The 24,793-nt window shown below is 48.3% G+C and overlaps 1 protein-coding gene across 1 annotated transcript in view; it reads right to left on the bottom strand.

Annotated features, from left to right (window-relative positions):
* Positions 1-9,721: 9,721 nt before the first annotated feature.
* RAI14 (retinoic acid induced 14) overlaps positions 9,722-24,793 on the bottom strand; it is a 127,162-nt gene continuing 112,090 nt past the window's right edge. Inside the window, exons 11-18 of the mRNA XM_081090119.1 lie at positions 24,166-24,252; positions 22,984-23,070; positions 21,462-21,516; positions 18,787-18,905; positions 16,568-18,109; positions 15,120-15,269; positions 12,183-12,248; positions 9,722-11,596 (exon numbers count right to left, since the gene is read on the bottom strand). Of these exons, the coding sequence (XP_080946245.1) occupies positions 11,519-11,596; positions 12,183-12,248; positions 15,120-15,269; positions 16,568-18,109; positions 18,787-18,905; positions 21,462-21,516; positions 22,984-23,070; positions 24,166-24,252 (2,184 nt within the window). The 3' untranslated portion in view covers positions 9,722-11,518. The remainder of the gene's footprint in view (positions 11,597-12,182; positions 12,249-15,119; positions 15,270-16,567; positions 18,110-18,786; positions 18,906-21,461; positions 21,517-22,983; positions 23,071-24,165; positions 24,253-24,793) is intronic.

Here is a 24,793-nt window from a genome sequence, read left to right as displayed (position 1 = left end):
GCTCGTGAATGGAAACGAGGGAAGGCTGCTCTGGGCTCTGCACACCGGCCCCTCCGGCCCCCAGTGCCCGGTGCCCGCTGAGAGCCCAGGAGGAATACTTCTCCTCTGAGCTCAGCAGCTAACGAGTCCTGGAGTTCCTCGTCTCCACTAGACCGTGCCCACATTTGGGTCCTCCAGGTGAAGCGGAGCTGGTGACCAATGCGGCTTAAGCAAACCGAACGAGGATCTTGATTTAAAACAGCTCATTAAACTTTAAAGCCAGCCCCAAAGGGGGAAGTCAGTCCTTTCACCTCCCAGCACCCACCCTGGTCTGCAATGTGAGGTGCATATACGTCTGCAGGTGTGCCAGGTGCCACAGGTGCAGGGAAAGTCAACACTTCACTGCTACTCCCTTATCTTAGCTTTGTTTTTTATTTTTATGAATATTTACGTTACAGAATATATCAGTACCATTGTATGTCGTGAATACTGTACAGAGTGTGTTTGTTCAGGTTCTTTTTAGTGATAAGGAAGCTAATTCTCGTTTGGAGACCACTGCTCTAGACAAGTGTTTTCCAACCTTTGCAAAGAGCACTTTTTTACGCTTACAAAAATCTCACCTTGTGGTAATATTTTCATGGCATTTCCTACATGAGAAAGTTCATGGCAGTCTCAATACTCTGAAATGAATTTACTTTGTATTAATTTTAAGAAAACACCCTTTTTTTAATGGAAAAATACCAGTGCCTCTAAGTATATGTATGAGACTTTTTTCTCTCTCCAGACAAGATGCTCAGATTGGAGATCTGGTTCCCTAATCGCCTCCCAGTTCCACTGTCTGCTCCAAGATGAAGCAATTTTCCTCTCCTTGCCCTCCCAGGCTGGGGACACCCCCTCCTCCTGCACCTACAGTGCCGCAGTTCCCGAGGTGAAAGTCAGGGTGGCAGCGACGCCCGCGCTGCAGCCTGGGGTTCAGGACCCGCAGGGAGTATTGATGAGCTGGAAACGGGGTCCAGAGGCTGGCCACCCAGCATCGTTTGGCTTTAGTTTGGGATGTGATTCCGCCATTGATGCCTCTTACTCTGACTCAGGTCAGATGGGACCTGCCCAAGCCACCCAGTCTTCGCAGATTCTTACGTCATCTTTGACCATCATCTCCAGCGTGGCACGGAGATTGAAAGAACAGGCGGGAGAGCCAGACTTCCTGGGGACAGATCCTGGCTTAGCCACTGACTACTACCCATGTGGCCTTGACAAGTTCCTCTACCTATCTGTGCCTTATTCACTTATAAGATGGTAATGACAATACCTTCTGCATTGTATGGTTGTTGCAAGGATTCATTTCATTAATCCATGAGAAGGGATTAAATGGTGCCTGACACAAAGGAATGAAGAGTGGGTGCCTCCTGTCGTGGCTGTCCGTAGCTCACCTTCCGCATGAGCTTGTAAATTCTTTGAAGGCAGAGCCTGTGCCTCCTGTACCTTATACTCCGTTTCCCAAAGTGCTCTCCACAGAATTTCCTGTACGTACTTCAGTCTCTCACTCAATACTTGCTGGAAGACTGTTTATGGAGAGAAATCCGCCTTTTGGCTTGACCCCTAGACCCCAATGCTGGAAAAGTCTTGGGAAACGAGGCGAGCAGGACTGATGGCTATAAAACACACACATGTGCAGCAAGGCATGAACACACACAGACGCACACGTCCCGCCTACACAGAGAGCCGGCTCATAAATCCTGTCCGTTTTAAAGCAGTTGCAGGATTAATGGCAACAAAGCTAAGTGGAGCTCAGCAAGCACTTCATCCCTCTTGAAGGTTTGCAATTTTTCAAAGCTTTAGTTGTTTTAGCCCATTTTAGGCTTTAAAAGAATGAAGGGATGTCCTGGCCGGTGTGCTCAGTGGTTAGGGCATCAGCCTGAGCACCAAAGGTCACAGGTTTGATTCCTGATTCCTAGTCAAGGGCACGTACCTGGGTTGCAGGTTTGATCCCTGGCCTGGGTCAGGGCACGTTTGGGAGGCAACCAACCAATGTGCCTCTCTCACACTGACATTTCTCTCTCTCTGTCTCTCTCCCTCCTGCCTCCCTTCCACTCTCTCTAAAGATCAATGGAAATCCTCAGGTGAGGATGAAAAAAAAAAAGTAGGGTACCTTCATGTCCTTCAATCACCAACTAAGGCAGAGCTTCTCTAATCGTGGACATACTTTAAATGGAAACGAAAACACAGTGAGTTTTTATTTCACCATTTTTTCCCCTTAATCGGCTGAGCTATTGAAGAGCCATGCAGTGTAGGGTCTTCTCCTTGGCTTTCGTATCTTCAGTCTCTTTAGACCCAACTTGTGTTTGCTGGTGTGCTGGGATCTTGTTCTGCTGACTTGTGTGTCCAGAGAGACACGGAACCAGATTTGACCTTTGCATATATCAAGCAAGGGAAAATTGGAGGACACAGCTCTCCCGACCAGAGGCTGTGGATCTGATTTCTAAAATAACTGTGACGGAATAAAGCCACAGGCTGTAAACTCAGGTCACCCTCAACGCCCAGCATTAGGACGGCAATGTGGTGGTTCCGATTAAACAGGTTGGGTGAACCATCCACCTACATCAGGGCCACAGCCCCACTGTTTACTAAGCATGACCCTAAGCAAGTTATTGCTTGATTGCCTTCTCTAAAAATGAGTCAATACGAATACCTACCTGATGAGGTTATGGGATTAATCAGATAATACTTATAAACCACTGAGCATGGTACCTGCTATTAGTAACTGCTCTTTTAACATGGGCTATTATAGTTTTGATTAACTCCATGACTTGAGGGTGGTTGAACTGGACGATCTCGAAGATCCTTCATGTTATAAAATTCTGATCCAAACCAGGAAACAGATATAATGAAATAAGGTGAAGGGAGCTAACATTTTGAAGCTAGACTTCCCATGTCCTCTTTCCTATGTCTTAAAAGCTTCCACATGCAGTGGCCAACTAACTAAAGAGAATATTGTCCCACCAAGGAGAGGCAAGGGAACTCACACTGGGTCAAGTGCAGAGAACGGCCTCCTCAACTGTGTTAGAAACACAGGTGTTGAGAAAGAGCTGAGGGGGCTGAAAATCTTCCCTCTCTCCCCCTGCATTTCTCTCTCTCACACAAACACACGCGCCCACACACAACGTAGATGTCTGACTTCATTCTGAAACATAATTATGAATGGTAATTGAAATAGTAAACATAAAAGTCAAAAGAGCCCTGGCCATGTGGCTCAGTTGGTTGGAGCGTTGTCCTGGTCGCAGGTTTGATTCCCTGTCAGGGCACATACCCAGGTTGTGGGTTTGATCCCCATTTGGGGCCCATACCAGTTGGGTGAGAATTTTTTTTTTAAAGTCAAAAAAGTTAATTTTATACAATAAAAGAGATAACCCTATCTTAAAATGAACAGAAAAACCAATTAAGTGATGCGGAAGAAATAGAATTCTGAGAACTTAAGAGCAATAACAAAGGTTTTTAATTAATTATAATTAAGTCCCCCAAAGGAATCATCTTTGTATTCATAAAACAGCTTTTAAAAGTTCAACCACTGCATAGTTTTAAACAAACTTTTAACTTCCTTTTCCACTGATTAGATAAGTCACGAATGTTAACTGTTAAAAAAAAGTGTGTGTGTGTGTGGGGGGGGGGGGAATAAATGTCAAGTGTAATCTTTTATACCAGGTTTGAAAAATGGTATGACCAGCCATCCAGAGCCCTGTTCTAACCAATCCAGAGGCATTCTGGAAAACCAGGTGTGTTCTAACCTATCCAGAGGCATCCTGGAAAACCAGGTGACCAGGTTTGCCTCCAGTGGGAGGGCTGGATGTTTCATGTGAGTGAGTGAGTGTGATGTCAATGTCCTGTGGTCCATGCAGGGAGAAGCACAAGTCCCAATTAGTACCACTGCTCACAGCTGGGATTCCAGTGGGGTTAGCCCACACCTTCTTCCTACCAAGACTCACACGTGAAGTCGGCTTTGGAAGAGAGGGCTTAGAAGTTAGCTCTGTTTTCCCTGTGTTGGATGCTACTATTGACATGAAACTGTCCATACCAAACCCACAAACAGACTATTCACACTCAGGTACGGAGAACCGGGAAAGCAGAAATTAAAGACATTTGTCAAGTCTCTTAATTTAATATATTCCCCCTAATTGCTACTCCGCATTACCTCCAAAATTCCCCTTTTATACATCCTTAAAGCCAGTCCATTTACAGCCCCTGAGTCATAAAAACTCTGATCTCCTACTCAAGTCTGATATTGCTATTGCAGGTCTGAGAGCAAGATGGATCCAGGCAAAGCAATCAGCTCTCAGCGACTAAATAAGGTATGGCCAGTGCATTGGTTAATTCTCCTAATCCGCAGGCCATCCCACTATAAAGAGCTAAAACAACGTATATATATAGGGGTTGCTATCGTTAGCTGATGGAGTAAATGGTTGAAACTCATGACAAAAAATTTGATTTATAGTTATTTTTGAAATTCAACTCTCATGGCTATTCCTATCGCTTAAGTCAACCCCAGATAGAATACACAGTTATTTGTTAGACAATAACACCCCCAAGTCGCTCCCCATTTCCTGGAGCAGCCGGTCACGCACTCCCTGAGCGCTGAGTAGCTAGTTCTCTCTGACTCGGGCTCCAGAACATCTCCAATCCCAAAACCAGAAGGCAAGTTTCGTAATTTTTCTTGCTGCTCTCTACTTTCAAGCCTATGGCCAGGGCAAGGGGTTTTGACTCTCCAAACTCCTAAATTCTGTTGTTCGTGGGAGGTTCACCATGGCCCTGAATTATAACACCCAAACTTTGGCGCATCCGTCTCTCTCTCTCTCTCTCTCTCTCTCTCTCTCTCTCTCTCTCGCAAATCGCTCACTCCTTTTCCGCAGTTGTTTGGCCACGTGCCATTGGAAACCACATCCCATCCGAGATTCCCCAGGTTTCTCTCCTGCGGCTTGTACCCTGGCCACAGAGACTCACGCGGGAAAAGCCCGCGAGGGGACTTCAAGGCCAGCGTCCGGCAGCGGACCAGGCCGAGGGCGGAGAAGCCACGCCCGGAACCTGCCTTCCCGGCTCCCAGGCTGGCGGCTTCGCTCCCTTGGGCGGCGGCGGCGGCGGCAGCGGCGTCCAGGGCTGGGCGGACCTTGTTCGGGACGCTCAAGGGTCCTTTGCAGAAGCAAGACGCTCTGCGAGGTCGGCTTTCCTAGGCCGCCCGGGTTCCGGCTCCGGAGACGGGGTTGCCATGGGAACAGGACGCGGAGGACGCGCTGGAAGCGTCGGCGCCTGTAGCCCAGGCGACGCGGGGCACTTCCGGCCTCGTGGGATCCAGGCGGCTCTGGCTGCCCGCAGCTCCGCCCGCGCCCTCAGCCTTCCTGTCCCTGCGGGGGGCGTGACGCTCCCGACCTCAGGGTCGCTCCCAAACTTCCTGTTGTCTCAGAGATGAAGGCACAGGAAAAGGTGATCAATCCCATTGAAGGGTGGACAGGAGCGCTGCTCCAGGACCTGCCTGTTGAAAGCTGCGATGTCTGGGCTGTATTCAGGTACACCCTGCACCGCCCGTGCGCCCCTCTGCGCATCCTGCACCCCAGTTGCTCCCCGGGCATTCAGGCTCCACGACCCGGAGGAAAGGCTCAGAGGTAACTGCTGAGGGTGCTGGCTCCGGCTGTGTTGCCCCTCTGGGTAAGACTTGAGCCATCCTGTTAGGGAGGCGGAGTGTCAGGCTCGAGCAGCTAAAGAAAGGACCACTGCTTCTGCTTCCGCGTATGGTTAGCAGTTCAGAGAATATTTCGAGGGGAGAGTCACATTTGGCAAATATCACACAGCCCTAAATTTCGCAGCCACATATTCTTCTTAAAACATACCCTTATCCCAGGGTATGTTTTTGATTTGAGAGAGAGAAATTTCGATAGGTTGCCTCCTGTGCCACCTTTAGTCTACAGGATGAAGTTCCAATCAACTGAACCGCCGGGCCAGGGCCCAGGTATTCTCATACTACACCTTTCAGTGGCCCTAATTACACACAATAGTAACAGTAACACGTCTGCAGAGGCAACTGTGGCCAGCTCTGGCTCTGGCAGCCCCATGTTTAAGGGTGGTGTCATCATGAACCCTACAATGAATTAGGGCCTATGACAAGGCAAGTTGGAGTTGCTATGCCCGTCCCATTTTCAACAAACAAACAAACAAACAAACAAACAAACAAACAGGCTTGGTAGAGAGAGAAGGAAAATATTTACTAGGAACTTGAGAGATGGCGTTTACATTTGGTGTTTGTTCTTCCCAGCGTTAAGGCTGAAGTTTCATTGCAGATCCAGGACTGCCACGCTATCTAGCCCTTCTGAGTTGGGCTGGAGGAGTTACTTCTCTGAGTTGCTTAAATATATCTTGGGTAAAACTGGGAAGACCTATCGCTTAAGGTTTAAATCTGTACCCTAAGTTCCTGAGCCCACATGTTCTAAAGATCCCACGCCCTTTATCCACTGTTTCCAACGAGAATTCTCAGCATGGAACAATAATGAGAACATGAAGGTGCCTTCAAGACCTTATGGTTTAGGTTTTCACTGCGTGGTCTGGGGCAAGTCCCAGACTATGGGTCCTGATTTTCTTGCCTATCCATTGAGAGCATTTGTACCTCTTATTTCTAAAACCCTCCCCAGGTCCAGGATTCTGGGAGAGTAAAACTGCAGATGTTTGTGACTGTGAACAATATCTAACATCTATAATAATAAAAGGGTAATACGCTAATTAGACCGGACATCCTTCCTAACCAAGCCGGGCCGGAGGGAAGCCAGCCCCGGTCCTGGGTGCCTGTTGGTGGCCTGAGGAGGGAAGCCCGGGTCCCAGGTGCCAGAGGGAAGCCGGTGCCGGCAGCCGGGGAAAGGAAGGCCTACTCTTGCATGAATTTTCATGCGTCGGGCCTCTAGTGTATGGCAATAAAAAAGGAAGAATGGTTTCTTGTTCTCTAACACTATGTCCCTAACCCCTTAGGTTGCCCTTCATTAAACTGAAAGGGCCAGTGTCCTGTCATTTTAGGAAAGGGCCACGAGGATGTTTCTGTGTGTGTTTAGCGCAGCTCCCGTCCTGAATACCTGCTCGTGCCGAGCACTGTGCAGGGAAGTGCAGTACCAGGGCAGGCGCCGAATTCCCGTGGGACAGCGGGTGCTCTGCTTCCCCCTCCAGTTAACTAGCGCTGGCCAGAAGCACGTGGCCCTCCTCTGTAAAGGTAGAAACCAAAGTAGAAGGACTGTAAAGACGGAGAGGTCCAAATCTGGGTGGTACCTTTTCCTTTCCTTGCCATCTTCACCCTGCCCCCAAATGTAAGCCATATAGTAACTGTGCTTCAGGTTCGTTCGCTCACTCCGCAATGGGCTGCTAGCAATCTGGGTGGACAGTGGTTGTAGAGGGTGCTCACCCACCTTCCCTCGTGGATCCCGAGGTGGGAGAGGCAAGCGTGGCCATTGCAAAAGTCACATAGAGGAAGCATGTGTAGAGGGTACTTCTACTCTTCCAACCCCAAGGCAAATGTGATTATTTCCAAACTATTCCAGCCCCAGGAACTGTGACACTTAAGAACAAAGAAATCCAAATAAACTCTCTCTTGTGCAATTTCTTAAAACACATTTTTCTGGCCTCTCAAGACAGGACGAGTGTTGGGTCGCCACCCCCTTGGGAGCTTCCTGGGTGTAATCAGAAACAGGTCCCCATACTTGGAGGGCAGGGAGAGGCCAAAGAAAAAGGCAGATCACTCAGAGTGGGAAGGTGGTGGGTTTAATAAGCAAGGGAACTGACTCACCAGGCTCGTCTTGGGCAGCGGCAAGACCAGATTTCTGCACCTTAGAAGTTTATATGGAGGCCTTCCCTGGGTTCAGTCCAACTTAGTGACTTAACACAAATGTATCATCTCCTCGTCCTGGAGGTCAGAATCTGCAGTGGCTGCCGCTGGGCTGGAGACAAGATGGTTCTTCCTAGGGGCCCTGGGGCAGAATTTCATTTTCTTGCCTTTTTCAGCCTCTAGAGACCCCTACATTTCCCTGGTTCCAGGCCTCATCCTCCCCCTTCAGAGCCAGCAGTGCAGTATCTTTAACACGGACTCCTCCCACTTTGAAGACCCTTCTGCTCACCTCAGGCCCACCTGCACAACCAGGGTCATCTCGTCCTAAGGTCAGCTGATTGTGAACCTTAATTCTATTTGCAAATGTAATCCCCCTTTGCCACATATCAAATACTCACTGGTTCTGGGAATTAGGGCATGGACTTCTTTGGGGAGGGGAGGGATATTACTCTGCCTTCCAGAGTGGTTAACCTGAATTCAATGGCCCAGGTTTAAATACCTGGAGGTGACACATAGGGAACTGCCTATCTCTTCCCCTATTAAAATCTTAACATCATTTGGCTGACCTGCTCCTTTTTCTCCCCTACACATGCTCCATTTATAATCGGGTGCATCCAATCTCGAATATACTGTTTCTTCCCATTTGGGGGCCTGGTTTATAACGAATGTGCAGAATGTCTCTTTTCTTCCCTTTCACTCACCTCCATCTCTGGGGGGGGGATTTACTCCTCAGGGGACCCTTCCCACCAGCTGGAACCCACATGGATTGCTCCCTCTACCAGCTCCCATGGCTCACGTGTGGCAACAATCTTGTCCTGTCCCAAATATGCCGCCGACTCCCACGATGCTTGGCAGTTCTCTGCTGTGCTGGGGAACAGAAATCGCTACTCCACACGCCCGGGTCTGTTGCTTTTCCGGCTCTTTGTCCTGCCCGCTAACTTTGCTCAAAAAGTGTCACCCCGTCTCCGCTGGATAATGTTTCTGCTGCGATCAGCACCCGGCATGCACAGCTGTGTCGCATGGAGAAAGGCTGTGCTTCCGCATGTTGGGGAGCGTGCTCTCCACACAGTGCATCGTGTGTTTATCTTACGGAGGGTGGGGTTCATTGTTAAAAGCTGTGGAGTCCAGCTTAGGCTTAGGTTTATGTACGGAAAATAAATTGATGATTCTTAACCAGTGTGAAGAAAAAGGCCATTCTTTCTCACTCGCTGTGATGATGCATACACTGCCCCACTGCTTTTCCTCTGCGCTCCTGTATCACAGGGTGAGAGGGAGGGTGAAAATCCTCACGCGTATGCATAGATGTTTACAGATAGGACAGTCATCGCATCGTTGTCAGGGCTGTAAACTACTGGAAGCAGATTAAATGCCCATCAGCAAGGAGCTAGTTAAATAAAATATAGCACAATCAAAAAAAAAAATATAGCACAATCATACTATGACATATTATGCAACAGTTAGCAGGGGTGGGGAACGTCTGGCCCACGGGCTGTGTGAGGCCCGGGAAATCATTTGGTCTGGCCCTGCCAAGGCATTAGGATTGAGTTAAATAAATATTTGACCAAATACAGCAGGCTCATTTTTAAGTTGATAATTTTGTACGGCCCTCAAATAATGTTATAAAAATATTCCAAATGGCCCTTGGCAGGAAAGGGTTCCCCACGCCAGGTTTAAAAGCATGAGCTGTGTGTGCTGGCAGAGAGCAATCTCCAGGACGTTTAAGTGGAAAACCAAGGCGAGAAGAGGGTGTGAAGTATGCTTCTCCATTTAAAGGGGAAAGTAAAACACACGCCCCACGGACACTCCGACTCGGAAGGTCTCAGATCACACGAAAATAGCTGTGGCCTGTGGGGACGGGAACGCAGGGCTGGGGGAGCAACAAAAAGCAGCAGCAGAGATGCAAAATGGAACAGAAGTTTATTTCCGTCATACCTTCAGTACATCACAAAGGCAGAGTGCTACCCTACGGCACACGGCGTGCCAATATCTAACCGGAGTACTTGCAATAAATATGCATCCCGAGACGCGCTAGGAGGCGGCTGTGTCAAGCACCCTGCAGTCTCCCAGTCTCCCACTCCGCGGCGTTCTGTGCGGGGCGCGGGGGGTGTTCCGTGTCTCCGTAAGTGCTGTGACGGAAAGTCCTTTCACATTTCTTTGCAGCATTTTCGAAATTGCTTAACTATAAACAACTTAGGGAAAGGAACATGGAGCTGGGCAGCCGTCTCTGCTCGGCTGGCCTTGGTCGGCATCCAGTGCAGCCAAGCTCCCTCGGCCGGGGCGGCCCTGCGGTCCGGGCCCTGTCGGAGCAGGCCTGCGCTTTCAATTACACACTTGGCAGATTTCCGTTTTCTGTTTACATCCCTCAGGAAGATCCACGCTGACAGGGAAGTGGCAAGCAAGTTAGAAGCATTTTCTTTTTTTAACCTGAAAGGAAAGAAAGGGAACAGAAACATTTCCCCCCCAAAGACCTTTGCCATGCACCCCGATGTTTACCACATCGGGGTTTCTCGTCTCCAAGTTGAAACACGGACTGTTACTAACAGTTCTTGCAGAGATCCTCTCTGGGCGCTGGCAGAGCCGGGCATGCAGAAGTGTTCACCGGGTACAAGGAGGGTTCACTCTCTTCAGAAACGCGCTCCAGTGCTGAGGGTCTGGCAGCTCACACTGAGCTCGGAATATATAACTACCTTTTGCTATCGCTGAAAACGTTCAGGAAAAAGTCCTATTTCTAAAAAGTCTTAAGCATGGTTACCTAAAAAATATTTTGTTAATAGAGTCTCATGTGAATTTCACTTAAGGGGTTTAGATATGAAAACATCTTTAAGAGCCAATAAAAATACTGTAGAGAGAAAAAACACACACCACTTTTAAAAAATTGAGGTTAAGAACAATGAGGCATTTCTTTTGGCTGTAAACACGCAGTTTACTGTCCCTTGTTGAAACACGACTGTTTGGATTTCCTGAGCTTCGCGGGTAACGGCAGAAGGCAAGTTTGCATAGAGAATTTGCAACACGTCCACGATTTACTTAAAAACGTTTTAAGGGCAGCTTGCTTTTGTTTCCAAGCTTCATGTTTTAGTGAACGGTGCTCATCAAGCTCAGACTGACCAGCCGGTGACGAGCCACCTAAGGCAGATGGGGGGAAAGATGGGATTAAGAGTTTTCAAACCCACAGGACATCGGGTAAAGGGTCCTAGGCGGGCACCGCATCACTAACACTGCACTGATCTGCTTAGAAGTCAAATCATGTCTGCGGATTGGAAACCAGAGGCAAAGGGGGGCGGGGGGGCTCCCCTGCGCTGGCGGCCCAGCCAGCGCGGAGGAACCCGGCGGCATTCACTGCGCGGAGGTGTCCACAGGTCGCTCAGTGAGGGCGGAGCCACACAGCTGGTCAGGCGCCAGGCCGGGGCCCACGCACGCCCCAGCACCAGGCCCGGCTCCTGGGCACGGCCGACCCAGCTCTGGAATCAGAAGCGATGACAGCGCCTGTCCCCTCTGCCGCTGTTCAGTCTCCCCGCAGTTCTGAGGGGACAGTCTTCTCCCGGGGCCAGTCCTCAGAAAGCAGCCTTGCAAGGGCAGAAGCCAGGCCAGGACCCGGTGCACACCACGAACGAGAACAATGGCAGTGGTCGCCAGCAACCCCGGTCCAACCCCAAGGTGGACAGCGAGGGGCAGTGTCCCCGCAGGGAACCCACTCTACTTCTTCTGGGCCTGGGTCTTACACATGGTAAGGATCTGCTTCAGAACTTTCTGGACATCTTCATCCATCTGGCCCTAGAAGGTCGAACAGAAGACAGTCATTGGAACCTCAGTGAAGTCCTGTCTCGCCGAGGGAACGAGATGGCTGGCTGGGATGAAGCCCCGAGCCCCCGATCTTCCCAAGGAATGTTAGTTACCCCTAGCAATCCCCACATTTCTCTAGGGAACTGAGACCGGGAGGGCCCTGCTCTCGAACCCCTGGAGGATGACGAGGCCGAGACTGACAGAGCCCCAGCAAAGGGTGTCTGGGGTCTCCGTAGCACATATGAGCCCAGAGAGCCAAACCAGCGGCAGTGAAAATATGGACAAGCCTCGAACATCAAGCCCGGGCTCCCGATCCTGAGGGTGGGCAGCTGGCGGGTGGGGGAGCGGCAGCTGCGTCCTCCTGTTTCTCGAGAAATGCCGAGGTCACTCTCAGCAGTTAGGACAGGGTTCCCGACACAGAATCCAAAGCCGGGCGGAAGGCATTTGGAAGCTTTCCTAGGTACAGGGTTCTCCTCGAATTCTCATTCGTTCTGCTAGTGTGATGACGGGACTTGGGGCAACGTGGACTGCAGTATTTCTTGCAGGCATCCGGGCACTTCGCAGCGCGTTACCATACCTGCACAGCGTACAGAAGATGCATCCTGTAAACCGATATGACCTCCTGGTGTTGCTTCTTGCACTCCTAGGAAGAGGTGATTTTACTTGGTTACAGAGAGCTGTGGCCAAATGCTCCCCAAGCGACTCCCTCCATCCAATGCTCACATAGAAGCTTTTAGATTGTTGTGAGCTCACTGGCTTGTGTGTTTCTGAATACTTGTCAATATTCTCAGGGGGGAAAAAAATCTATTTTATGACTTTGTATGTCAACTCTAGAAGAAAATTCATGTAAGAAGTAGTTATTATAATCCCAAATTTGTTGCATATATATGTGTATATATGTATATATATACACACACAAACACACACACATATACATACCTTATGCAAATATACAGATACATTCACACAAGGTAAATAGTGCAAGGAAATATATCAAATGCAAAAAGTAATCATCTCTGAGTGGTTGAATAATTAGCAGTTTTTGGGGGGAACTTTTTCAGAGTTTTTCTACATTTTCTAACTTTTCTACAATAACCAAATATTTTAATTAAGAAATATATTTTTTCAAAGGGAGTTATTACCACCCACTCCATAGCTGGTACCATATACTCCCCGGGAAGCATGTTGATTGAGCTGTTGGGGCACCGAGGAGGAGTTGGGGCATCGATCTCCATGGTCCCTCAGCAGAGCTGCTAATGCTTCTACGTCTCCTTGTGGAGAGATCGTTCCAATTCCTCTCAGCGCCTACTTCAAGGAGCCTCACTTAGCTCTTAGCTCTTCTAAAAAGAGGCCGTTCCTCCTACTTCACTATGAAAACCGAGACTGCCGTAGATGGATCTCTTCAAAAAATCTGCACAAGTCTCCCAATACTCCTTGTTGTCGCCTTCCTATCATCGTTGACATGTGCCCTCCCTACTCAAAGAGAACCCTTCAACCTCAGCCCTTTGACGTTCATGCCATCAGAAGGCGTGCTTGGTATCTATCTGCTGTTTCCTCCCACCTTTCGGTTGCCTGCACGCAATCATTGATAACTCTCTCTGGTCACTGCCTTCCTTCCCATCCCGGCTTCTGTCAGCAGTGGGTTGACTGCAGCATCTGCATGGAGGAGCCACCTAACCCTGGCCTCCCAGTTCCTACACTTCAGCTTCAATGACTTGCTCCTCCTCCTTCCAGCCACTCACTCTCATGGTCATGGCCCTGCCTCTCTTACTGCCTCTGAAATCTCAACCGAGAGCATCGCACCCTCTGACCACCATCTCCTGTCCTTCTAGCAAACCTATCTCAGGCTTCCCCACCTCGCACTGGGATTCTTCAGCCCCAACGGACACCTCACCACTCACTCACTTCTCCAGCAGGCTGTGCAGATCTGGCTGCCACACCATTGAAGGTGTTCTCGCCAAGGCTACCCAGGCCACTAAATGCCACATCTCGGTCCTTGCTGCCTCCTACTCATCCCTTCGAGACTCAGCACGAGCACCACCTTCTGCAGGAAGCCTTTCGAGACTCACCCAGGCTGGGTAAGCACACATTTCTGCTGCCCTCAGCATGTTGGGCGTCTCTCTATCGATGAATGCTGACCACATCAGGAATCTGGCAAGCCATATTACATATCAACTGTGAGGGCAGGGGCTGTGTCTTATTCATCTTTATACCATCAGTACCTTGGACAATACCGACACAGAAGAACTCCTTAAACACATGTTGAGTAATTGTAAGAACGCCCGTTGAAACCATGAGCACTTTATCTACCCATCTGTGATCACCACTTTCTCAAAAAGTTACCCGCAGATCACAGTGGGGAGCATCTTCTTCTCCCCTGATTGCTCCTCCAGTGCTAGCGCTGGGAGCACAGAACAGCTGGTGTTGGCCTTGGTGGCCAGCCACACTCAGGACGGCAGAAATCTGAACTCACCAGTGCATCAACTGTGCCCTGAAGAAATCATAAAAGCCAGGTCCTGTTTGTAACAGGAAGCTAGCGATGGCCCAGGACAGACTAACCCTCGATTTCACATGGAAAACATATACCCTTGTCAACCGAAACCTTAACTGATCCTGCAATAACTAAACAATGGCCCTCCGAAGATGCCCACGTCCTAATCCTAGAGCCTGTTACCTACATGGTAAAGGGACCTTACAGTGTGACTAAGGATTGTGGGATGGAGAGAGAGTATCCTGATTATTTGGGTGCACCTTATGTAAATGCGATCACAAGGGTCCTTAAGAGAGAGAGAGCAAGGTCAAAGGTGGGAGAAGGAGATGGGAGGACAGAACCATGGGCTGAAGTGCTGTCCTTTGAACATGGCGGCATGGACTATGTGCCAAGGAATTCACGTGACCTCTAAAAGCTAGGAAGGGCAAGGAAGTGGATCTCCCCTAGAGCCTCCGGAGGGAACCAGCCCTGCTGACATCCTGACTTTAGTCCAGCAAGACTGGTGACCTCCAGAACTTTAAGATAATAAATATGTGTTGTTCTAAACCAAGTTTGTGCTGCTCTGTCATAGGAAATAGTCATCGGAAACTAATCCAGATATGAGAGGACTTTCCGGGTGAAAAGGGGGTGGGGCCAAGAAACGGCTTCAGACCCGTAGATATGCAACTACCAGAGATCCTGGCCCCTAGCAAGAAAAGTGCTTGCCACTGTGAGAGATGGTTATGGCTGTTGCAGAGAAATGGACAAGGGGCGATAAGCTGGTGGATGGAAGAACAGGCCTACTCCACTGTCCTGCCGGTTCCTCGTCCTCAGAGATACATCCCCCTAACTCACAGCAGATAATAAGTGGAAATTTGACAGTTCCTTCTTTTGCCCTCACCAAAGAGGGCACCAGTGAGTTGCTCCCTGAAGTACACGCTCCTTCAGGTTGGGACTCCGACCATGCCCACCTGCCCTCCTAGCGGAGTAGGCATGCAGTCCGCCTCGCCCTCCACCCCACCAGGCGGGGGCAAGCCCACTCACAGCCAGCTGGGTCTGGAGCTGCTTGACCTGCTGCTGCAGCCCGTCCAGCTGCTGGCTCTGCCTCTTGGAGGAGCTCGCCGAGTAGGACAGCTGTGAGAGGCTGTTCAGGGCCTCCTTCAGCTTGGTGACTTCCTTCGACATCTCGTTTATCTAGTGAAAAAGGAAAGCTATTACCAACAGGCAGGAACGTGCCTGCAGAAGCAAAATTCCAGGTATTCCTACGCCTTGAACACTGTTAGCCTCCAGGACTTGAGACTCTGGAACAATTCCTTTTATACATTTCAAAGAAAGCCCATAAAATGAAACACATAACAAAATCAGACAAACCCATGAGGCCTTCTAAGGCCATTATATTCAAACTAGAGGCTCAGTGCACGATTTCGTGCATGGGTGGGGTCTGGCCAGCCAGGCCCGGGGAGGGGATTCGGGAGGTTGGCCAGCCAGGGGGAGGGGCTGCGGGCCATTGGCCGGCTGGCCCCACCCTCTGGTTGAACTCCCAGTCAAATTCCTGGTAGAGGGGACAATTTGCATGTTAGCCTTTTATTATATAGGATAAGGGCCCCCAATTAAATACTCTGTTTTGATGTATAAAGATAAACACTATAACATTAATTTCCCTTTCTTGTTTTTTCTTAACAGAAACAGGATTTTAGGCATTCTTTATTTGCTGGCATGGGCGATTAGGAATAAGTTATAGAAACCCTGATATTTCTGGACATCTTGTCTTAAACACAATTTTCCCCCCTCCTTCTCCCACCTCCCTGCCCCCTTGGCTCTTGGAGCTCGTTGGAAGCATCCATCATCATAAAGGAATAAATGATCACCAGTGCTCTAGTCCATGCCACTCAGAGCATCCGGCCCAGGGGACTGGCAGCAAAGCAGATTTGGCACAGAACCATCCTCCGCTCCGCTCTCCCCTCTTCCTCAGGCCACGCCTAGTCTATCTCTCATCACCCACACCCCACATTCCTCCCCAGCTCCCCTCCCATGCACGGGTGAAAATGAGGGCCAGGAAAGGCAATTTTTATTCTGACTCGGGAAAGCCCATGGGGCTTAGGGAAGCGGGATTAAGTCTGGAAGTATTTGGGTTCCATATGACAGAGGAATCTGTCTGGATGCCAAGAGTTCAAGTTCAAGATCGGTCACAAGCGCTTTTCAGTTTGTGGGGTTACTTCTGAGCCCTGACACTTGGCAGAGCTTCTGTAAAGTCATTTCACAAGAAAAATTATGCACCACATATGTGAAAATGCTTTACGATAAGGGAAGTGTCGTTCTTTTAAATAAATGTCTAACCTACTACTCTAATGTGGCTTTGGGGACAGAGGGATTCCTGTGCCGAGCCTCTGGGCATTCGCAGCAAGTTAGTGTGAACAAATGGTAAACATGCGAACGACAGAAGGTCCCAGGGCTCACTAGCTAGAAGCTCAACAGCAAGGGCCCTCGCCCACCTTCCTGTCTTTGTCCTCCTCCAGCCGCGAAGAGCTCTCCGAGTGCCGCCTCAGCTCCGCCAGCTCCTCCTGCGCACGCTGCGACTTCTGCAGGAGTTCCCCGGCTTCTTGCTCTTTGGATCGCAAGAGAGTCTGAAGCGACTCCTTTTCCCTTTTCAACTGTGAGGCCTCACTTCTAACCTGGGCGACCTCCGACTGGGCCTTCTCTTTCTCTTTCGCGGAATCCTTTAATTTCGAGGCCAACGCGCTCACTTCACTCTCCAGCGACGCCTGGAGCTTTTCGTAGGCGGCCCTGGGCACCATGGCCTCGGTCAGCGCCGCCTTCTCTTCCACCAGCTGCTTCTCCAGCCTGGCCACCTCCACCTCCCTGCTGGCCAGGAGCTCCTGGAGACCGCCCAGCTTCGCCTCCATCTCCTTGGCGGCCGTCCGCAGCGTGGTGATCACCTGCAAGTGCTCGGCGATGGACACGGAGTTCTCCTTCTGGGCGTCGGCCAGCTGTTTGAGCTGACCCAACTCCTGCAGCGCCTTCGCATACTGGGACTTCATCTCGGACAGCGCCTCCTCCGCCTGGGCCCTGGACAGGCTGGCCACCTGCATCAGTTTCTCATGCTCCGCTTTGGGGACGTACTCGGCGGTGACGGTGACGTCTTCCAGAGACTTCCTCTTCCGGTAGTCCTCCAGCTCGGCCTGCGCCTCCTTGTACAGCTGGGACAGCTCGCTCACCTGCTTGTTGAGCTCATCGATCATCCTGTGCATGGTCTCTTTCATGTCCCCGGCGTCATCGCCGGGCTCCTGCGCCACCTGACTCTTCAGAGTATCTTTCAGTTGCAAGATTTCTTCTTGGGCCTCCTGGTATTTCTCGAGCAGAAACGCTTTCTCCTTGTTCATAGTCTCAATAACAGAGCAATAGGAACTTTTCATTGCCTCGTACTCTTCTGCGGGCGGCTGATTCCCCGCCCCCTTCTCCCTCTTGGCCAGTTTCTCCTCCAACTCCCTCACTTTCTCCTTGTTCCTCTCACTGTCTTCCAGTGCCTTCTGGAGGTCCTGCCTCAGCGCCCGTACCTCCTCCTCGGGGACCCTCGGCTCCCGGAGGTGAGAGTAAGAATCCGCGCCCTCGGGCGACACGAGGCCCAGCTTCATCTGCTTCTGCACGCTCAGGACTTCTTTCATCGCCTCCTCGTACTTGCTCTGAGTTTCTTTCAGTTTCTGGCTGAGGTCGGAGCCGTTCTCGGAAATGTCGGCGTTGTTCAAGCGCACGGGCTCTGGGCTCCGGGACTGGAGCTCGGCCTGCAGCTGCCGCCTCTCTGCCTCGGAGCTCTCCAGTCGCTTCTGCAGGTCCTGCAAGACCTCCTGCAGCTGCTGAAGCCTGACATCGCCGTCGACTGGGGGTGTACTCAGGGCATGGGCAGAGGCCGGTGGAGGGGATCTGGAGTTGGGGGGAGAGATTTCACTAGGTTTCCCGAGAGCCGGGGCCAAGTCAGTGTGAGTGGAGTGGAAGGAGTCAAAGCTCAGGTCCGCTTCTGCCTCTTTGGGGGTTTTGGCCTAAAAAAAAAAAGCAAGAATAATGAAATGGCACCCAAAGTGCGGTTCGGTGAGCAAGCACCTACAAGGAGAGCACACACCCAGAACCTACGTAGGGGCGAGCAGCGGGATCGTCTTGCGGGTGTACTCTCGCCTCAAAAAATATCACCTGAGACCCGGGAGTCAGATTACCGACACTAAGGCTACTATGCTCTGTTCGAACAGATTTTTAGCGCCACTTGAAAAACAGCAGATTTGCTTTGGCTGCAAAGCCTCCGGCTCAAAACTTCCCTTTATTTCTCATATTATTTGTGCTGAAATGGGCAATGAATGGGCTTAGTACAGTTACTTCTTAAATTTGCTAAGTGATCAACTTTACTAAATGAATGGCTAATCACGTCTTTACACTTATCTATCTATCTATCTATATAATTTGTCATATTATATATCATACTATGTATATAATTATACATAATTTACCAATTTAGAAACTTACAGAAATAGGGCTAATGAATAATTCTTTCAAAAAAGAAATAACTCGGAACTATAAAGGCTTGGATCTATATAGTTGAGGCTAACTATATTAAAAAAGAAGAAACGAATGTAGCTGTTTAAAATAAAATATCATCTGACTAACCCTGAAAAACCCAGTATCTTAACCCAACAGAATAGTCTGTGGTGGTGATGGATCTACCTACCTGCAATTTATCTTGTAATTCCTTATTGTGTAGAGTTAGAGATGCAACTTTTGCTTGTAATAGGACAAGAATATCTGGTTGGTCAGCTTCAGAACTGATATCCAGTAAGCTATCAGCACCTGGGGAAAGAGAAAGGCAATGCAAACTAATATTTAAAAATTAAACCGTTATTTCTCTGGCCTCTAACAAACCCCCTTTCTGCCCAATCCAGTTCTTCCTGGTCCTAAGAATGAGAGTCCCATCAGCTAGATAAGTAAACAGCAATTCTGGGTCCTGGGTTTCCTTACTGGGGTATCCCCAGCACAACCCTAGATGCCTGGATGCACAGCACCTCACCTGAAAATTGATGGATTTGATCATGCATTTTCCCATTCACTTGATTAAGTATAGCTTGTCTGCTTTTTGTCCCTCCCATACTTAATGAGCCCCATTTCTGTGACTCCTTTTAGAAACACGTCTGGAAGATGGCTCACTTCTTAACCCCACCGCCATTACACAGGTTCAAACGTAATCAGCTACTTTGAAACTTTGCAAACAGCTTCCAATAAATGTCTCTCTGCTCCCCCTCCCGCTCCCTCACCCTAGTAAAAATGTAGCCTGCACACCACTGTCCCACTAATCTCCCTAAAATATGCTTTGATCGGGCCATTCCTTCAGGTCAAGTGCTTTAACTGCTCTCCCTCCACATCTTCAAATCCCTTTATCTACATTAAGACCGCTATGATCTGGCCCCAATCTACTGTGTCAGGTTTATGACTCATGATTTCTTCCTCTGGTATCCCATACTCCTCCGATTCAAGGTTCCCATCAGACCCTCTATATTCTCAACACAAGGCTGCTTCTTTAATGCTTCATCCATACAACCGCCCTTGCAACATCTCTTTGGTTAGAAAACTCTTCGGCATCCTTCAGGAGAGCCATGTCAAACTCTGCCCCCTCCACAAAGTATCTGCTGACCACTGCAGCACGATACGGTCTTCTCCAAATCCGCAGTAAACAACCGTGGGCAAGCCACAACTTGGAGACATCCTACTGACCATCACGCTGCAATAGCATCGAAAGCAATGCCATTCACTGTGCTCACTGACGGAGACAAGGAACTTGCTCCAGGATATAATTCAATGTACCGCTTTCTTCACCTGGAAAGTCTTCTCATGAAAAAAAAACGTCAGCCGGACAAAACAGTATGCCTAGTGATATGGCTGATGATTGTCTGGTGCAGATTCCTTATGTTTATCGTGCAATGGCAGCAGTTTATAGGCTGATCGGAATAGCACTGATCTAAATGTTTTCCTGTTATTTAAAAATTTTTCACAGCCATTTAATGCCACGCAAAAGCTTTTCTCTTCATTTGAAAAGATACAAACTGACATTTCTTCATAGATACGCTCACTTCTGACGTCTAGTGCCCAACCTGCAGCTTTATGACATGCAGTCACGTGAGCATGGAATGAATCAGGGTATTGGGAGCAGGATTGTAATTCTAAGCAACAGAAATCACCTCTAAGATACAATGGATGAGTTTTAAAGTGTCCCATGTAACAACTGTTACAGTGATGTTAACATTGGTCTCTACTAGGAATAAGAAAGTTAATATTTATAAATTCTAAATGTTTTTTAATTGATTTGAGAGAGAGCAAGAGAGAAAGAAACATGAATGTGAGAGAGAAACATCAGCCGGCCGCCTCCTGCCCACCCCCTGCTGGGGATCGAGCCCCAAACCCAGGCAAGTGTCCTGATCGGGAATGGAACGGGCGGCCCCTTTGGTGCACAGGACAATGCTCAACCAACTGAGCTGCACCACCCAGGGCCAATGTTTCTCCTCTGTTTGTGAAAGGCTCCAAACACATGAAATGCTAAGACTAAGAAACTGAATACTGGAGCAAAAAAGGACCTTTGCAATAATCTATATTTTAAACTGATTCTAAAGGAACTACACTACATTCTTAGAGGACAAACCCGTAGGATGGACTCAACGCCATGAACGAAACCCTGACCCGATGAAGACAATCCGATTGTGTGGTTTCATCAGCACACCGTTTTGCGTGTGTCCACCGAAAACCCCACGTAGCGAGTCAGGCTGTGGCCGACACCGGGGGCTGGGCTGGCTCTCCCTTCAGGAAACCACCTGCTGCTCACCTTCCAGGAGAGCTGCCAGCTTGCAGCCCACGGACCTCATCTCAAAGCAAGCGCTTCAATACGCAACACAGAATAGGCAGCTACCGTAATTTAAGGACTTGTTTTGTGACAGAACGAATGACAAGATCTGGCAGCAGGGCTTGGGAGGCTACGATTTCTAGCAGGTACTGAGAATGCTATTTCAAGCAGCTGTAACAACAGCCAGGTGAGAGGACGCGGCCTGCGAAAGCTCTTGGTGTCCAAGTCCCTGGTCCGCCTATGCCACTTGGGTTCCTGTCTATGATCATAATTGCAGGACGTGCTAAAACTTAGTTTGGGACAAATGACCACAAAGATACATTTTTTTTCACATCCGGGCTCTGAGACGCCTTAAAATCCAGGTGAAGGTGCCTGAGGTACAGCGGGCCTGAGCCGTGTGGCAGTGGCAGCTCTGGGGGGGCACGCCGGGGTTCTCCGGCCTCCCACACAGAGGAGCCCCGCTCGGCCGCTGCGCTCATGGGACAGAGACGGACAGAGGCAGATGCCTCCCAGCTTACCTGCAGTGCTGTCACTCGGTCCGTCTTTGTTTTCCCGTATGGAGCTGATCTCGGCCTGCTAGAAGACAAAGATGACTTACAAGAGCGTTCCCGAATGTAACGTCCCGCAGAGGAATCAAGCAAAACTTCCTCGCTGGTGTTATCTTACTAGAAAGCCAGTGACCACATCTCAAGAAAAGAAGGTATACTGGTAAACGTTTGTGTGTAAGATTTTTCTGAGACATACATTTTAGTTTCTCATCGGTAAACATCTAGGAGTGGATGGCTAGATCATATGTTGAACTTTAAAAAAAACCTGTGGCCAACATTTTCCCAAATAGTTGTAACATTTGACATTTCCACCAAGAGCATCAGAGGTCTAATTCTCCGTCGTCGTCACCAACAATTGGTTTTTTTAACCTCTTTAAATTTTAGCCATCATACTGGTGTCACTTCTTATTTTCTTATGTTTTTTAAAGGTCTTTATGCACTCTATTTCAAAAAAATAACAATTGTGCTATTATTGCCTCGTTGGAGCCATAAGCATATGAGAAGATATTAGGGTATTAACTGTAAGAGTGTAACTTCCTTGCCTTGCATATGTATTCATCTTAAGAGTTTACTAGTAAAATCTAGTTAAAGTGAGGGAAATGATGGGTTGATAGAATATTTTTCAGATCAAAGTGCTTCCAAGTTAAAAGAAAATCTACCTTTAGTAACTCTTAAATGGGGGGAAATAAATATACAATTAAACCACTGAAATTTCATTTTAACATTAATAAACTACTTTCTTCCCAAGGGCAATTTTCTAGTGATTATTAGGTAAATAGATATTAAATACCCTCCCATTCCTAAAAATAATTTCCAACCACAAGTCTACAGAACCAGGTGGAATAAAACCTAGTGGATTTTTAAAATTTTTCTAAAATAAATATGTTACTATTATAGTCAGGAAAAAAGATTAATTAAAAACATACAATTACTTCTCAGTAAGACATCAGAGAACAACGTAACTTTTCATTTGATTGGCATTATATCAACTCAGTTTAGTAAGACTAGCCCTAACTGGTTTGGCTCAGTGGATAGAGCGTCGGCCTGCGGACTGAAGGGTCCCAGGTTCGATTCCCATCAAGGGCTTGTACCTCGGTTGCGGGCACATCCCCAGTGGGGGTTGTGTAGGAGGCAGCTGATGGATGTTTCTCTCTCATCGATGTTTCTGTCTATCCCTCTCCCTTCCTCTCTGTAAAATAATTCGATAAAATCTATTAAAAAAAAAAAGACGACTGATTGTCAGGTAAGCTTCACCTTTGTCCCTTTTTATTGAATGAAGAAATTAATTATTAGCTAATGCATGTAATGTACTCATCCTATTCTTTTGGGATGGAGTCCACGCCAGGAAAATAACCAAGGGTGCTTCGGGATGAGAAATTTGTAAACCACCCCCTGAGAAGTAATTCTGTTTTGCCCAGTGTCGCATAACTTAAAGCAAACGTACTATGTTTCATACAATTCAGTAGCCAAATTGAACACAGGAAGGAAATACCTTGAAGGGTGGTTCAGCAAAAAATGCTGATTCCTTTCCCGAAATTGGTGTTGAAGTTATTGATCTTGGGGAAGACACATCACTCAACTAAAAAGAGAAAATGAAAACCACCGGTGAAGGCTTCTTCAGAGTCTTTTCTCCATCGGTGTCAGAATTTCAGGAATGCAAACAAATCCAACAGTAATTCTCAGGTTCAATTATTTGGGTGGTAACAGATCTTCAGTGCGATTCAGAAACCTCAAATACTTTCTGAAAATTTGCAGGACATAGCTAAACGGCTTTGCTCCTATATGTACTAGAATCAATTTTAAAAATCGATGACTTATATGGCAGGTTGAGAACATTGTTAATGAACATGCTAACACAGTTAAAATTACTTATCAGATGAGATACTGCTCTCAACTATTTCAATATAGATTATTCTTTTTATGGCCCATGATTCTTTTAATAACAAACCCAGCCTGCTTTTATTGCCATTTCAAAGACATCTGCGCTTCCTCCCCTCTGCGGTAGTCACTATAACCAGAAATGAAAGCTGCTTGTAAGTCAACCTTAAATGTAATTAGAAAGGCAAATAGAATTTAACAGTATTTTCAGGAACCAATTACAATTCATTTTTAACTAACCGCTTCGCCAGCTACCCGTTCTCCTGCCCTGCACACTAGGGCTTGAGGGCCCAAAGGAACTGAACTTGTCAACTTCAGGAAAAAGTCTCCGTCATAAAGACGTTGAGAAATTTCCTTGAGGCTTAAAAAAAAAGGTACCGTTCGCCTGGCCAGTGTGGCTCAGTGGTTGAGCATTGACCTATGAACCAGGAGGTCCCTGTTCCATTCGGTTGGGGCACACGCCCGGGTTGTGGGCTCGATCCCCAGTAGGGTGCGTGCAGGAGGCAGCCAATCAATGATTCTCTCATCACTGATCTTTCTTCCTCTCTCCTCCTCCCTTCCTCTCTGAAATACATAAAAACATATTTAAAAAATAGATACGGCTCAACTTTTCCGTTTTGAAATAAGAATCAACCTTATTTCCATTCTAATCATTAAAAGCCTCCAGATCACAATTTGTAAAGAAAAATCTCCCATGTGCGCTGAAGGCTCAACTCTAAAACATTCTTTTGGCGACACACAGAACAAGACGGCGCCTCTGCCGGTGCGAGTTCCCGGCGGGCTGCGTGGTGTTTACCTGGGCAGGACTGATAGGAGGTGGTGGAGCTTTGCGTTTTTTTGGAGTTCCACTTCTCTCTGAGCTTATTTTAGACACTTGGTCATGCTGAAAGTTGTCACAGGCCAGAGAACGGAGGCGGGTTAGTGAGGTTAGTAAAGTCTGAGCACACAGCTTCATCAAACAGGCACAAACACCTCCACAGGTCATGCATTTCTCACGGTATCGAGATCAGAAATCTGCTCCCCACATACAAGTAAGGGATGCGCATGCTCACAGTTTCTCTCGGCAGCCCATGCTTTAATAGCAAGAACATAAAAACACAAGACGAAATCAGCTGACGGTGGTGTGGAAACTGGGGGAGAGGAGGGTGAGGAGCTGTGGGCCACCGTTTAGAACCCAGGATACAGTCCGTCTAGCTTTCGTCCCCCGCTCTGCGTCACCTCCACTCCTTTCCTCACAGAACGTAAACATGGGGGAAGGGAGAACCTCATCTCTAAAGGTTCTGGATGCATAAGTGACACAGTTAGTGCCTGAAACATCCAGTGTTGAGTTTGTGTTTATAATCTTTTCAAAAAACTCTGATGTGTAAATAAACAGCCAAAGATACATCTCGATAATAATAAACAATAGTGGCTATGCTTTTAGA

This window comes from Myotis nattereri (assembly GCF_964212035.1).
Source record: "Myotis nattereri genome assembly, chromosome: 4".
Lineage (NCBI taxonomy): Eukaryota > Metazoa > Chordata > Mammalia > Chiroptera > Vespertilionidae > Myotis > Myotis nattereri.
Note: the sequence above shows the minus strand (reverse complement) of the source record. Positions and strands in the feature narration are given on the sequence as shown.